The 15,737-nt window shown below is 44.0% G+C and overlaps 1 protein-coding gene across 1 annotated transcript; it reads right to left on the minus strand.

Annotated features, from left to right (window-relative positions):
• Positions 1 to 699: 699 nt before the first annotated feature.
• LOC139614224 (uncharacterized) lies at positions 700 to 14,217 on the minus strand. The gene is made up of 2 exons (XM_071471409.1): positions 6,424 to 14,217; positions 700 to 6,006 (listed from the first exon to the last, which is right to left on the minus strand). The coding sequence occupies exon 1, from the start codon at positions 7,598 to 7,600 to the stop codon at positions 6,659 to 6,661; it is 942 nt and encodes a 313-aa protein (XP_071327510.1). The 5' UTR covers positions 7,601 to 14,217; the 3' UTR covers positions 700 to 6,006; positions 6,424 to 6,658.
• Positions 14,218 to 15,737: the final 1,520 nt, after the last annotated feature.

Raw genomic sequence — 15,737 nt, forward strand, 5'->3', positions numbered from 1 at the left:
CTGGAATCAGTACAGGTGGAGTCAGTTCTACAGGATCTGATGTTCTGGACCAAAACAAACATGTCGTCTGTGAATATTTACAGATATGTTCAGTATCAACATATCTGAGACATAAATTGACAACATCCCCTCGTTACATGAATAGGAAACAGAATCTGGTCATCGTTACCTTCCCTACAAATTGAATGCTGTTGCAGGGGCCCATCACACGTATGGTTTGACTCATAGTCTTTTTATATTTTTATTTGGCTACTTTCTTCTCAAAAGTTACAAAGTAAGGCCTGCTGGGAAATCCTAATCGGACCAATAAGCATGCTCCCTGTCATCTGTGATAGTTCTTCAGTAAATGGATGATTGAGTTAGCAGCGTAACATTTAACGAGCCCAAACAAACGAGCCATGCTCAGAAGAGGAGGGATGAAAGAGAACAGGAGGAGTTTACTGCTGAACTGACGGCATCTGATACGTTTTTACTCACCGCGCTTCAGGTTAAATATTAGCAATGCTGACGTGTAGCTGCAGGCTGACGTTAGCAGGACTGGCCACACTCTCAATAGAGAAGAGCAGTGTAGACCTGTGGTGCAGGTTTCTGTTTATGGAGCAGGATCAGGGTTAATCTGTGTGTGTGAGGACATGTGGCCCACTGCATTATTGATCATTAATGATGAATTCTACTGTGTGATCAGGTGCTGTCGTCCATTCATTCATACTGTGTAGACCTAAAATGAGTTGTTGTGTTTTTCTTGGTGGTTTTGTAGTTTGCTTTCTGACACACTGTGTAAACTAGGTTTGTGTTGATTTGTTAGTGTTGGCTGGATAAAGTTATTTTGAATGTTTTATGGTGCCTGTGGTGGTTCGAGTCCAGGACAGACAGTCAGGGTCCAGTTGATAAATTTGACACTAAGGCTGCTGCTCGATGTGGCTGATCAGAGGCTGGTTTGCAGGATGGGCGTAAGATGGTGAATCTCCATGGTGACATAGCAATTGTCTGCAGTGGTTGTGTGCATAAGCGTGTGCTTGTGTTTGGTTTAATAGCACCAGGGCCAATTACAATTATGCTACAGGTTGTATAGAGATGTAATATCTAGGAGACAGGGTTGGGATGAAAACAGTTTGCATCCTACCGATTTCACACTGTTCCATTGAGCTTATGGCAAGAAACACAGCAGGCTGCCGGCAAAGCAGGGAGGAAGTAAACACTGATGTAAACAATGAAGATGTCTGACTTTTGTTAAGTTGTTCACGGGAAAGAAAACACATTCAACACATTTGATACCTAAAGGAGACACGCAGTGAGCTTTAGTGAGAAACACTGAATGTGATTTGGAGTCCTCCCCTCCTATAAAACAAAAAATCGCACTTCACCTCTAACAGGAAGTGACTTGGAAGAAATGAGACAGATGAGAGAATGAGACAGAACTGAAACATTTGTGTTAGAGGGGTAAAAATCCATCGGCCAGTTCTCTCTCTGTGTATTTGTGCTGCAGCTTGAAGTGGATGAACACAGCGACAGAAGAAAGATAAGTGACGTGAGAACTAACCACTGATACAGACCAGTTGATTTCATGCAGCTACAGGAACATGAGCAGCTTCCTGGTGTGAAATATTCACTCACACTGAGCGATCAACACTTTACAATGACTGTGTAGCACATGAAGAGACAACAGGGTTAATTAAATATCTTGCATGTTGTTACAGTCCATGTGCCTGTGATGAGGGTCTATATGAGGAGACTGACTTCTCATTTGAAATCCTAATGGGCTGTTCAGTGTGTTTCAGGCTGACAGATGTGCTGATGAAGTGAGCTCTGTCTCTCAGAGAAACTGGATTATATATTGATGTTTTGCAGGCTCCTCGTTGGACTGTGGTTTTAAATCTACTGGTGCAGCAGGCATCAATAAATTTATTAGCCTATTGGCTGTTATTGATCATTTTACTTTTGACTGATGCTACATCCTGTATCAGCTGGGTTACTGCAATATTTTATCACACACAAACATCATTTTAGAGGTTTCAAGTGTCCCTGAATTAAAATCATTAACCGTGGTATGAGTCAGTCCTAACGTGGACTTTTACGTTACTTTACGTTACGTTATGTTAAACTACGTCACCACACTTTTCCCTTTGCTCCTGTCATCATTACTACGACCACTAGATGTCGCCTAGCAACAAAATCTTACTACGGATCATGATAACCTGCTGACAGACGACCTGTGGGCTCGTTTCTTACAGGAGGACAGACTCTATGACTCTTGCATGCCACTGAATGACTAAGCTGTTAACCAAAGCTGCTAATGTTGTCACGGAAATGCCGCTGTTGAAATATTTTATTTCTAAAGATAAAAATCTGAATATATGGTTTGAACTCATCTCAAATTTTCTGAACAAGTTGAATCAAATTTCAAAATAAAAAATTCAAACTGGAGCATACAAGCTGTCGTTGGACGTTGATGTTTGGTTAAATAATGGTTATGATGTCAGGTGACCAAAATTCAGTGTCAGGACGTCTAACACCAACGACAGCTGACATTGATATTTTGTTGATTTTAATTTGTGTTGTTGAGAAACCAAAGTCCAACATCTTCCAAATGTCTCAGGTCAACGCCATTTTGATGTCCTGCTTTAAAAGCCATTATTTACTAAATACAGGTTGGGATGGGTTTTGATGTCAATCTGATTTTCATTTCCAACTAAAATTTAATGTCTAATGAACATTAGAACCCGGGGAGTTTAAACTCATTAATGCTTCAAATACATTGAATTTAACAGTTATTTTCTTTGGTGTTCAGTTGCTTATAAAACTGGTATTATTACAGCCTGTCTGTGTTTCCATGTGAACATCACTGAACTGCTTTTTAATGAACCCTGATAGCCTGATAAAACCTCTGTCTCTCCTCCTCTCTCACATTTTTCACAGTTGTGTACAGTTTTCTAATTAGTGCAAATGCTTTGGATGTTCTCATGTTAATGGTTAATAAAGTTGATAGGACAGGTGTGTGTTTCCACATTCAGCAGACACAACATAATCATTCATTTTGTATCCACCTGATGAATGTAAGGCCAGTGTTCACACCCCGTTACATTTAGCCACAGAATGTGTGTGTGTCCTGTTGAAGGGGACAAGCAGAGTGTGTCAGCAGCTCTCAGCTGTCTGTCACTGTGTGGTACTGTAACTCTTCTGTGCAGCAGTAATTCACGGTAAAGCAGCACAGTCTAATGACAGCGGGAGCTCAGCTGACATTTGTGAGATATGAAGCATCAGTCGACACACACACACGCAGACGAGCCATCCATCACAAAGCATCAACCCCCACATCTGATCCAAACTTTATATATTATATCACTCATAAGCAGGGGCGAGATCCTCACTCCCTGTGTGTGTGTGTGTGTGTGTGTGTGTGTGTGTGTGTGTATGTGTGGAGTGCTTGGTTGCGCCCCCCATAGTTTGGAGCTGTAAACAGCCGTAAATGGTCATTTAGACTCAAAATGACTAATGATCTCTTATTATAAATATCCAGTTGAAATATTAATGTATTTATTGTTAGAATACCTTTTTCTGAAAACAATATAACACCAAAATGTACATTTTAACAAGATTCCTCATCAATATTCATATATTTGCATATAGTCACCTAAACAACAGTTACAGCACATGTTCACACTACAATTTTTGATAGAGACAAAACAGCAAGAATAATTATTTTTGGGGGCATTTATTGTTTATAGCTGCAATAAGAGAGAGACAGGAAGTTCGCAGGGGGGATGGGGGGCCTACGTTGGAAGAACTGAGCCTTCTTGGTATGTGCTCTACCGGGGCTACCGGGTGAGCTACTGACCCCATTTTCATTGTTGGGTTTGCGCACGCCGTTGGGCCAGTAGCTAGAAGCTCTGACAGAGGAGCTCACCTGGTCAACAGCCGTGAACATAATATCTAGATCCACAGACGCTAATGAAAGTAGCCGCCTAATTTCCCTCAGTATGGATTTTGAATCACAAAGTGTTTTCATCCACCCAGGAAAAGTTGCTGTAAGTTTCCACCTCTGACAGACCCCCTGCATCAGAATGATCGCTGTCCAAGCCCACAGCATATAATGAATGGAATAGCACCAAATTCCATGTGATCAATTTTACCGTCTTTGGTCAAAATAGGTAAATATGATCATATTTTCTTTGCCTTTCGTGTAATCTATGTGAAAATGATTTTAAATGAAAATATAGACACTTTTAGGAAACATCAGGGACCAGCGGTGCTGTATTTTTTCAGTTATTACACATGTAAGTTTAAAAGCAGTCAAAATGACCACCATGGCTTTTCAAGTGTTATTGCACTTGCTGCTCCACACTACCCACTTCCTGGTCCTCGTTAAGATGGGTTTCAGCAGCAAAAACGTTTTCAGTGTTACATGTCGCAATCCACATGGTGGACGTTAAGAAGATGTCAGCTAATGAGCTAAGAATTTTTGAAATGCAAGTGAGGTGAAAGTGAAACACAAGTTGAGCACATCTGTATGAAAAACCAGTGTAACCAGTGTTTAATGCTAAAATTAAATTAATTAGCTTAGATTAGTTAGCAAGAGAGCTAGTTAGCTCCAATTAACTACAGAGGCTGAGTGTAGGCTTCAAATGTTTTTACTTTATCTGATTCTGATTCTGAAATGTTTTGCTACATTTTTCCAGCTAGTTGCATGTTTTTCTGCGTAAATGAGTTAATGCAAGCCAAAAAGATACAGCTAAATCTTTAAACTGACTGTTTGCTCTTGGTAAGTAGGGTTATGTGGTGAAATCGATTCTGACTGAGACTATGACTGACCATGTCTGTGACACCGCAACGTCAGGGAGTATGACCTTTGACAGACACAGCCTCACACCTGAAGCCCCTGAAGCAAAGGAAGAAAGTAGTAACCATAAACTCATGAGGAAAACATTTACTGAGGTAATAAATCAAGTAAGAAGTAGAGATATTTTCCCATAGACTTCAATACAATCAGACTTCTTTTTACAACCAGTAGAGTCATCCCCTGATGGTCATTAGATAGAAAGCAGCTTTAAGGCTCTTCAGCATTGAATTCACTTTTCAAACACAGAGTCTACGTCCGTTTTTATTTAAAGTCTATGCTTTCACAGAAAAAGTTCTGCACAATATGAGGTAATGAGGAAGACAGGAACATACAGGAGGAACACTGTCCATCTACTGCTGATGATATGGTTAGTATATGAGGAATCCCTTTTTTAAAACACAGGTAACAGGAGCTTGACTGTTCTAAGGTTCATTTAACTTGATGAGTTCATTTGTGCAATTGAACTCATTTAAAAGTTGAATTCTGCAATTTAAATGTAAGTTCAATGTCTTGAAATTCAATTTGTAGTTACTAGTAGTTTTATTAGAGTGGCACTAAGTTTGGGTGATTAAGTAGTAGTTAGCTGAGGCTGGATGCTGGAAAAAATAGAATAATAATATAAATGGTTGTGACTGTGTGAGACTTTGCACGTAAATAGAAATAGTCTTTCACTGTTTCATCTATTAACATTAATTTCTATCACATTGACATTTCTAGCAAATTTAGGAATATCTAGGAATATCAATCATACATAGATTCTGCTATGATCAAAACTCCCTATGCACAGCCAGTATTAGCGATCAAGTAATGGTTGGTTGCAAGAACAAATAAATGAATGCAAGAGTGATAGTTGCACCATTTGCAGACCTCAGGCTAAATCTCTTTATTATCTTTGAAAAAGTAAGCATATATATACTACTACTGTATCTTTTAATTCTGCTTAGTTGTAGATTACATTCTTTTTTTTAAACGAGTGCAATAACCTGAAGATTTATTTGCATTCATTTGATTGTTTATGAGGTAAGGATTCGGGCTAGCTCGTTTAGGGTTATACAACAGACAAGATGCAGTGTCGGTCAGGACACAGGAATGATGACACGATATGACTTCTTCGCCATCTTCGTCAGATGACTGCGGTGATTTATTGTACACTCAGTGTTGTCACAGTTCTGAAATAATAATAATATTAAATCACATTGTCACCACAATCTCCATAATAAAGGTGTTCACACAAGCAGAAAAAATATGTGTCTCTCCTTTACATGTGCAAAAATAATAATGGCATAAATAAACCAACAGAAATACATATTAGCCATACTAATAGGTTAGCTGGTCCATAGCTCCATCCACTGGCTAAACCAGGTATTAAGTAAACAATAGCACATGGCGCACATTTAATTAACGACCCGAACTACATCAAGTTACCGACTGTTAGCTCACTGGACGTTCAAAACACTCCCAAACATCAGCATTCACATTATATTCATATACAATATTAAACAACGGACCTCCATTATTGATCGGCGGCAGCACACGAGAGTTAGCTAGGTGTGCCGTAATAACCACAATATAGGAACGATACTCACTTCGTGCATCCACTTAACACTCGGAGTGGCACAACAAAAAACTCTCTCCAACAAAAAACAACTGTAGTTACAGGTGAAATATACTAAAAGTCCCCACAGGTGTATCAAGGTGTAAAAAGGAGAAAAGGAGAAAAGTCTGTCGGCTCGACTTTGGCAGTGCGGCTCACTGCTCCTCTGGGGGTGATTGCGTCACTTCCCTAAACACACCTTCAAAATAAGAGCCTTTGATACAGGCTCAGTCAGTCTTACGGGGTCTGGAGGTCGGAAGAGGATCTTCCTCTCCAGGTGGAAGAACTGGTAACATCACCAACCGGGCTACAGGCCGGGTGAAGATGTGTCCTTTGATGTTGACATCAGCTGATCTGACACAACCATCATCACTGCGATGGACCTTGACCACACGCCCAACTGGCAACTGGGCCCGTGGCAGCTGTGGCTCCACCAACATGATGACTGCCTCGTCTTGCAGATCAGGAAGAGAAGACTGCCATTTCTGTCTCGTCTGGAGACCAGGTAGGTATTCTCTTATGAATCTGGACCAGAATTGATCCACCAGGATCTGGGAATATCGCCAGCGCCGGCGGCTCAGGATGTCGGTCTCTGGGTACACCACCTGCGGGAGTGAACCATCAGGCCGCCCCATGAGCCAACTCTTTGGTGTCACAGGATCCATGTCCGCGATGTCAGCCGATACATAGCCCAGTGGTTTTGAGTTGAGGATGGCTTCGACTTCCAGGAGTACGGTGAGTAGCACTTCCTCAGGCACTGGCTGTGATCCGACACACGTGTAAAGTGCTGACTTGACTGACCGAACTTCCCGCTCCCATACTCCACCGAAATGGGGAGCAGCAGGAGGGTTAAAGTTGAACTTGATCGTCTGACGGGCAAGCCACTGTTGCAACGCTGGAACCATGTTCTCAAAGGCTTCCCTGAGCTCTCGTTGGGCTCCTTTGAAGTTGGTCCCTTGGTCTGACCACACTTCAGCAGGGGTTCCTCTTCTGGCGGTGAACTGCCTCAACGCCATCAGATAGGCGTCAGAATCCAGGTTCTTGAGAAGATCCAGATGCGCAGGCTCGTTGATGCTTACGGACTGCCTCTCGCCCTCTGATGATCCAGAATGATCTCCGCAGCTCTGAAAAATCTCGCTCGGGACCGGGGTGATGCAGATCACTGTCATACTTCTGGATAAGTAGAAGTGTCACTGGATGAGTGGCATCAAGGACAACAGGATGTAGGGGGACATCAACATCCTCCAACCGTCTGAGCTGACCACCCACTCTTATTAGGCCAGAGGTTGAATCGAGGACAGGTGCTAAGGTGAGTAGGCGACTTGAAGGTGACACTAGTTTCCCTCCAGCCAGGAGCTTGTAGTCCTCCGGAAAGGATTGCTTCTGAGATCTCAGCAGGATTTCAGTTTCTGCTCGCTGATAATCCTCAGCTGTGGGTGAAGTACTAGAGGGGGTCGCTCCCTGGAGCTCTTGGACAGTGTCCTCCAGGAGTTCTTGCCAGGAACTGTATCTTTTATCATCTAGCCTACAGTCCTAGTGACTGTAGCTCCGCAAAAGGCAGTCTTCCATAGCTCTGCGTGATTCTCTGGGGGGTCAGCGTTGGGCCTCTCTGGCCAGCTGTCTGGGCTCCGCAGCAGGAAGGAAGGTCCCTGGGACCATCTGTTTGGATCCTTAAGCTCTTGCAGAGTTTTACCTCTCGTTAGGTCATTGGCAGGATTTTGGTCTGAGTCCACATAGCGCCAGGTGCAATCCTCCGTCAGCTCCTGTATCTCAGCCACTCTTGCTCCGACGAACACCTTGAAGCGGCAGGACTGAGAATACAGCCAGGTAAGCACTGTGGTAGAATCAGACCACAGGGTGGTGTGAGCCACTTCCAAGGTGAGTTCCTTGGTGAGGAGACTGGCGAGTTGTGCCGCTACTAGGGTGGCGCACAGTTCCAATTCAATTCAATTCAATTCAATTTTATTTGTATAGCGCCAAATCATAATATACATTATCTCAAGGCACTTTACAGGGTAAGGTCAAGACCTTACTTTGTTACAGAATAAACCCAACAGTTCCCACAAAGAGCAAGCGCTTGGCGACAGGGGGGAGGAAAAACTCCCTTTTAACAGGAAGAAACCTCCAACAGAACCGGGCTCAGGGTGGGTGGCTGTCTGCCTCGACCGGTTGGGTTTAGGAGAAGATAGAAAGAGGGGGAGGGGGAGGAGAGGGGAGAGAAGAGAGAGAGAGAGAGACCAGGAACAGCTGTGTCGGTAATGGTGTTATCAATAATAATGACAGGTAACAGTGGTTAATAGTAAAGATGAGTAGTGGTGGATCTGGGTCCTGCTGCTCCCGAGGCAGAGATACCTGCAGAATGAGGACAGAGAGAGGGAGAGAGAGGAGAAGCACAAACTACGGGAGAGAAAAAATACAAAGTTAATGGCATGAAGTTATCGAGAGAGAGAGGGGGAGAGAGACAGAAATAGAGAGAGAGCGCCCAGTGAATCATGGGAATCCCCCAGCAGTCTAGCTCTATAGCAGCATAACTAAGGGATGGGTCAGGACATACCCGAGCCAGCCCTAACTATAAGCTTTACTAAACAAGACCGTTTTAAGCCTGATCTTAAAGGTAGAGAGGGTGTCTGCCTCCCGAACCCACACTGGGAGCTGGTTCCACAGGAGAGGAGCCTGATAGCTGAAGGCTCTGCCCCCCATTCTACTCTTACAAACCCTGGGAACCACAAGTTGACCTGCATTTAGAGAGCGAAGTGTCCTATTGGGAAAATAGAGAACTATAAGCTCTCCAAGGTACGATGGTGGCTGACCATGAATGGCTTTGTAGGTGAGGAGGAGGATTTTAAATTCGATTCTGGAGTTTACAGGGAGCCAATGCAGAGAAGCTAACACAGGAGAGATGTGATCTTGTTTCCTAGTTCCTGTCAGTACTCGTGCTGCCGCATTTTGGATCAGTTGGAGGCTTTTTACTGAATTTTTGGGACATCCTGACAATAAAGAGTTACAGTAGTCCAGTCTTGAGGTAACAAATGCATGAACTAGTTTTTCAGCATCCTTTAGACATAGAATGGGTCTGATTTTAGCAATAGCGTGGGATGGAATGTACGCGTTTGGGGGCTACTCTGGAATGAGCAAGGATGAAAGAAAGGTGAATCTGGTCCTCTTTGGTCGCTGTCCTCAGGTAGGCCACAGCTCCGTAAGCCTGTTCCGAAGCGTCAGCGAAGATGTGCACTTCACGAGTGACAGCGTCGTGGTCAGAGTCTGTGGGCACATATGCTTGAGGAAAGGTGAGTAGAGGTAAGAACCGGAGCTCATCCTTCCAGTTGGACCAGGCTTGAAGCAGAGCTGCAGGTAAGTTCAGGTCATCCCAACCGCGCTGCTTATCCCACAGTTGCTGGATGATGAGCTTTGCCCTGGTGGAGAAAGGTAGGAGGTAACCTAAGGGGTCGTACTGTGAAGCTAGGACCTTATAGATGTGCCTTAGGGTTGGAGCATTGCAGGCCCACTGTCGGAGGTCGAAGCCTGCTGAAGACAGAAGATCTCTAAGCCGATCCACCAGCTGCTTGGCTTCTTCTGGAGTACGCACACTCTGAAGGCAGTTATTGATGTAGAAGCAATGGTCGACAGAGAACCTCAGGATGTCTTCAGGCTGGCGGTGATCTGTAACCTGGCGCTGCAGTGCATACGTAGCACAACAGGGGCTACAAGTTGTGAGGAAGGGCAGGACCTTCCACTCAAATACTCTTGGGGCCTCATCGACTTTCAGGTCACGCCAAAGGAACCTCAGTAGAGAGCAATCATCAGGAAGAAGGCGGACTTGATGAAACATCCCTTTAATGTCTCCACTTACTGCGATGGGGTGTTTCCGGAACCCACCAAGGAAGCTCTAAGGGTGGGGCCAGGCAGTAAGTACTGGCTCAGAGTTTGCCCGAGGTATTGGTGGGAACAGTCAAAGACAAGCCGATGCTTCCCATTGTGAGCAACTAGGTAGTGGGGAATGTACCAACACTCATCGAGTGGTTCCTCTTGGGTGACCTCCTGAACCGCACCTGCTTCAATGAGCTTCTGCATTTCTGCTCTGTAGATCGCTGCTCGTTCAGGATCTTTCTGGAGTCGTCGCTCCATGCTTCGCAGTAGAGCCATGACTGACTCCTTAGGTGCCTGCAATGGAGGCATGGCCACATGACGTAGAAGTGGTGTAGCATACCTCCTCGCTCCGTCGACCTCGGTACGGACTGTCTTGGCATCCAACAATGCAACCGCTTGTTGGTCCTGTTTTGACTATAGGTGTTCTATAGGTGTTATGAGATGTGGCTGGTCAGAGCCGAGAAGGAGCGATGGCCTGGCGTCCTCCAAGGCAGGTATGGGGAGGCCACAGAGATGTTTATACTTCTTCTGAAGTTGCTCTATGGGGTAAGTATGTTGGGTTAAACTGAGTCGGCTAGCTGTGAAGGCACCGTCGATCTTATAGCTGACCTTTGGGTTAGCAGCTGGAGAAACATGGAAGGATATCTTATGTCCATGGAGCACCTGGATATCCTGCCGGACCGTCCGCAGAGGAAGATCTTCGGGGGGCCCAGCCCAGCCCAGCCTTTATTCCCAGTGATTTGGCTGCACCTGGTAACAACATGGACCACTCTGAACCATCATCCAGCAGAGCAAAGGTGCTGAGACTACGCCCTTTGTGATGTAGAAGCACCGGGACGACCTTTAACATGACCCGATTGCTGGCTCCGGGTCGGTCGAGGTAGATGGAGTCAGAGGCAGAGCTAGTCAGGCAGCTCTCTTCCTTCCCTGCAGCCTCCTTCTTGCTTCTCTCGGTTATCTCAGGTTTCTCAGGTTTATCTCATGAAGGGCTAGGAGGTGTTTCCCTTGGCAAATGCTGCAGGGTTTCTTCAGTGTGCACTGAGCTGCTTGGTGGTTCCGTGCACAGTGCCAGCACCGCTTGTTAACTTGGATCCACTCCTTGAGCTGATCTTTGGAAAGTTTGGCGACTTCACTGCACTGACTGAGGTAATGTTCACCACTCTGACAATAGGCACAATAGGCTTTCTTTGTCTGCGTCTTCTTCACAGGATTGGAGGTAGGGACATCTTCCACCGGCTCTCCGAGACTATGTAGGACTGTCACCATGTGTTTTCCAGAGTGAGTATCAGATCTAGGGGGCTGTCTTGCCCTGTTGGTTCTTGTGCTGACTTGGCTGTCGAAGCTCATGCACCAGGACTCATAGCTGAGCCACTCCGACAGGTTGTGCAGGGTGTGTGAGGTCCCAGGCTGCTTGAACCGATGGCGACGGAAGTCGGCTCTCTGTTCCGCTGGAAGCTTGGTCAGGAGACGAGCTACATGGGAGCCACAGTTAAGTTCAATCTCTCCCTCTGAGCCTAAGGTCTTGAGTAAGCCGACTAAGGACTGGATCTGGAGAGAAAACCTCTGGAATGCTGTGATGTCACCATGTCTTATTTCAGGGGCTTCTAGGACACTAGCTATCTTCTTTAAAGCTAGTTGGTGAGGCTGGCCAAATCTGTCGTACAGAGCTCTCATTGTGTCAGTGTAGGGGGTGGGGGAATTTAGATAAGCATCAGCTATTAGCTTAGCTTCCTCCAACTTCAAAGGGGGATACAAGGGGATATATGATTAATAGTTATACGTCCTCTGGATATATGAAGATATAGAATAACATTTATGAATTACCCATAGTAAATTTGTATATCAGCATATATTAGAAATATCTATATGACACATTTTTATATGGTATAACATGTTGCGACCATATATGTTAATGTTCATATATTTAATTTGTATATGCAAGTTCATTAAAATAACATACATATAAAAATTATATATGCATATATATCTCCTTCTTATTAATTTCTCATTAAGTTTAAATGTCTGTCTTTACATTCTGGGAAAGTGGTCTCAGACTTTTATATCAACATATACTGACAGGCTTTGGGATGCATATATATTTATGTAACATGTCTACAATATATGCATACATACATAAACATTTGTTTGGGCTAGACATATATGTCAATACATGACATTGTTCCAGGTGTTGTATATAATTTTTATATGTGTTTTTATTTTATATGTACATACATATATTTCATATATGGAGCTTTATAATATGTACATATACTACATTTGTGTATAGGATGCTGACTGACAACAGAGGGCAGAAACTCAGTGCATGTACGCAACAGAGGGTTAGACATCAGTACACATTTATATGAGTTACCGGGTGCAGCATTCAAACCCACAACCTGCTCAACCCATAAGTTTTTACCAAAGTGCTAATTTCCCTGGGGTTTCCATGACATTATCAGAACAGTAAATTTGGCAGTGGAATAAGAAAACACCCAGGTGTGTACGTGGGCATCTCTTTATGTTACACAAACAACTAGCATGTCACAGAACAGGTAAGGTCGGCCAGTGTCTCAGGAGATCAGTGCTAAGAGAGTGACACTTTTTTACACCGCCCCGTGTCACAGAGGGCGACGTAAAAAGTGTCGTCCCATGAGGACCTGGTGGACCCGGAGCACTGCTTTGTCTGTAAAAACTGTCAGAACACTGGTGTTTACATGATTTTAAGGTGACATATTTGGCCACTTTGGCTTGCCATAGTGCTGATCACCAGTTTAGTAACAGACTGATGAAATGGTTGGTTGTGTATGGTGTAAATATATTGTAAAAGAGCAGTTGTGTTTATGTTCTGGAGGCAGGTAATGCCTGTATTTCATTTCGTGTCCTTCTTGCTGTAAATGTTAAGGAAGTTATCAGTGTTGTAGATTGTTGTGTTGTTCTGGCTGAGCTCACCCTGATGCCTGATCCACCCTAAGGGATAAATAAGTCAGTCGTGTTTGGACTGCAGTCTGCCGCCTGCTGCTCGTCCTTGGGAGTAGGGAAGGAGTCACTTTATGCTCTGCTCAGGTTCAGGTCATATTTACTGAAGGTGGGTGAAACAACACATCTCTGTAGTTGGACTAAACTATGATCCAGTAGAGTCTTTATGGCTCTCAGCCTCAGAGCTCTCTGTGGATTCAGATTACAGCAAACTGCCGAGCTGTCTCTGGTCTTTTGTGAGAAGTTGGATCATTTTGTGTTTTTCTTTTTTTTCTTAATTTGAGCATAAGTATAGAAATATGTTCCTGCTTGGTGATTCACACTGAACATGGACTGAGAAGACTTGTTAACCACGGAGGCAGCACTTCTCTTAAGAGGCAGTGTCCAGACTGAAATATCTCAAAAGCTACCACATGGATTTCCATGAAATTCAGTGCAGATGTTCATGTTCCCCAAAGGTCAAAATTTCTACCTACAATGAGATATATCCACATCCACCAAATGCACTGAAACTAAATTTTGCTTACTCATGGTGACGCTGGCTTGCAAGATACATGTCTGTGACAGCTCCGTCTCTGACTGACCTCACACCTCCACCCTCAACAGCTCTCTCTCTTTTTTTTAAATGTCAGTCAGTTCATGAGTCAATGTCCTGAAGCCTCAGTATGAATTTCTCACTGAAATTAGCATTTCACACCATCCTGAGCAAATTCACTGTTTATATGCATGTGTTTTTACATTAAAGGTCATATACTGTCCATATGTTTTTGATTATAAAGCAGGTCTAGGTTCTATATTAATACTGTGAAAGTATCAAAGCCTCAGTTCACAGAGAAATGCACACAGCCTGTATTCAGAAACTGAGCCTTAAAACCAGCCATCAGGTTTTTTGGAATTTTGTGATGTCACAACAAAGCAGTCACTGCTCTCAGCCACGCCCCAAGCCCCACCCACCTGGACCCACCATCCAACCTTGCATGATTTGGTTTCACACTCCATGAGTTTGGGTTTTTGTCAGGAATCATAATTGTATTGCTTTGATTCTTTAATAAATGCCCTTGTTTAATGTTAACATGGTGTGTCTCCCTCCTTGTCATGGCTGTGAGAGCCAGGCTGTGACAGACCTTTAATTTCCTTATTATTTCCTTATGCAGTCATTCTGTCTTGCTTTGTGTTTATCCTTAGGATTACTCCACTGGGATTATTTGTTGGCTCCCCTGCCAGCAGGTGCTGTATGCTCTATGTGTGCACACACATCTACACACACGAATCACCTGAACACACACACGCACACACTGTTCCACATTCTGGTGGCAGGCAGATTCGCTCATCGCAGGGTCATGGCTCGGCTCTGCTCCACAGCCACTGATAGACTGAGCTCATAAAAGAAAGGCTTGTTTTAATGAATAATGGCCTCTTTCTTGTGTGTCTGCATGCAGCTCTGCCTCCTCCATAGTCAGACCTGAGTTGGGGGCTTTTGTGGGTGGTTGGGGGGGTACTGCTTCCAGAGCTGGCAGACTTCTATTGTTATTATTATTCTCCCCGCAGGAATCTGCAGTCCTTAAACAAGCCCAGGTGTTGTATTTTTAAATAGCTGGGGGGGAGGAGGGAGTGATATATGGATGGTTGAGTGGAGCATGTGTATGTGGAGGCCAGGAGGGGTGAGGACGGGTGAGGAGGTTGGAGGTAGGTAAAAATAACAGTGAGGTATTTCCCATCAAAGGCCCTGCTGGCAGCAGAGGGAAGTAACACTGCTGTCTGTGCGCCATGTCCATCTTTCAGCAGCATCCACTAACGACGTGTTTTTACATGACTGTGTGCCGATCTAAAGAACTGCCATGTTTTCATCCAGCTGCTCTTCATCTCATATAGATACCTGATTCTTGGAAAAAGGGGATTATTCTCTCGGAATGATCACAAGCCCTTTCTAAGAGATGAGAGCTGTTTGACATCAGTCGGTCAAGTCCAGAGCTGCAACCTTTATCTGCTTTTTATGTCAGATACTGTTTTGCAGTGAATTTATCATTGTGCTTTTTTCCATTTTTTAATTTAATGCAGGAGGTGAAAACTTAAACTCCTTAAAATTATCAATTATCTCCTGGTAACAAATGGCGACCAGCCTTTCTGGTTATGTAAACATCAGCACTGTGTTTTTCCATCTGGTTTAAGTGTTTTTTTTTATGTATTTTGGACAGGTTAGACTGTAATGGTCATCACAATGTTCCTGTGGCCCCCTGAACATTAACAGTAAGGAGAAGCATGCTCATAATACCCAGCATTCATGGAGTCACCGGACAGTGCAACCATGGCAACAGTGTCAGTGTCGACGGTACAAGCAGAGAGTTGCTGTTTATGTATCTCTTCCTCATTACTGACTCAGAGACATCATCTATTCATATTCCAGTTTCAGTGTGGGATAGATTTCCAAGATTCCCCCAGATCATGGGCTTTCCAGAAAGTCAT

This window comes from Trachinotus anak, unplaced genomic scaffold (genome assembly GCF_046630095.1).
Source record: "Trachinotus anak isolate AG129_WGS33_773 ecotype Australia unplaced genomic scaffold, CSIRO_AGI_Tana_v1 ptg000033l, whole genome shotgun sequence".
In the NCBI taxonomy this organism is placed as follows: Eukaryota; Metazoa; Chordata; class Actinopteri; order Carangiformes; family Carangidae; genus Trachinotus; species Trachinotus anak.

Bases quoted from the DNA above. Each gene is read 5' to 3' on its own strand.
- LOC139614224 (XM_071471409.1), bottom strand. From the start codon at position 7,600: ATGACAGTGATCTGCATCACCCCGGTCCCGAGCGAGATTTTTCAGAGC.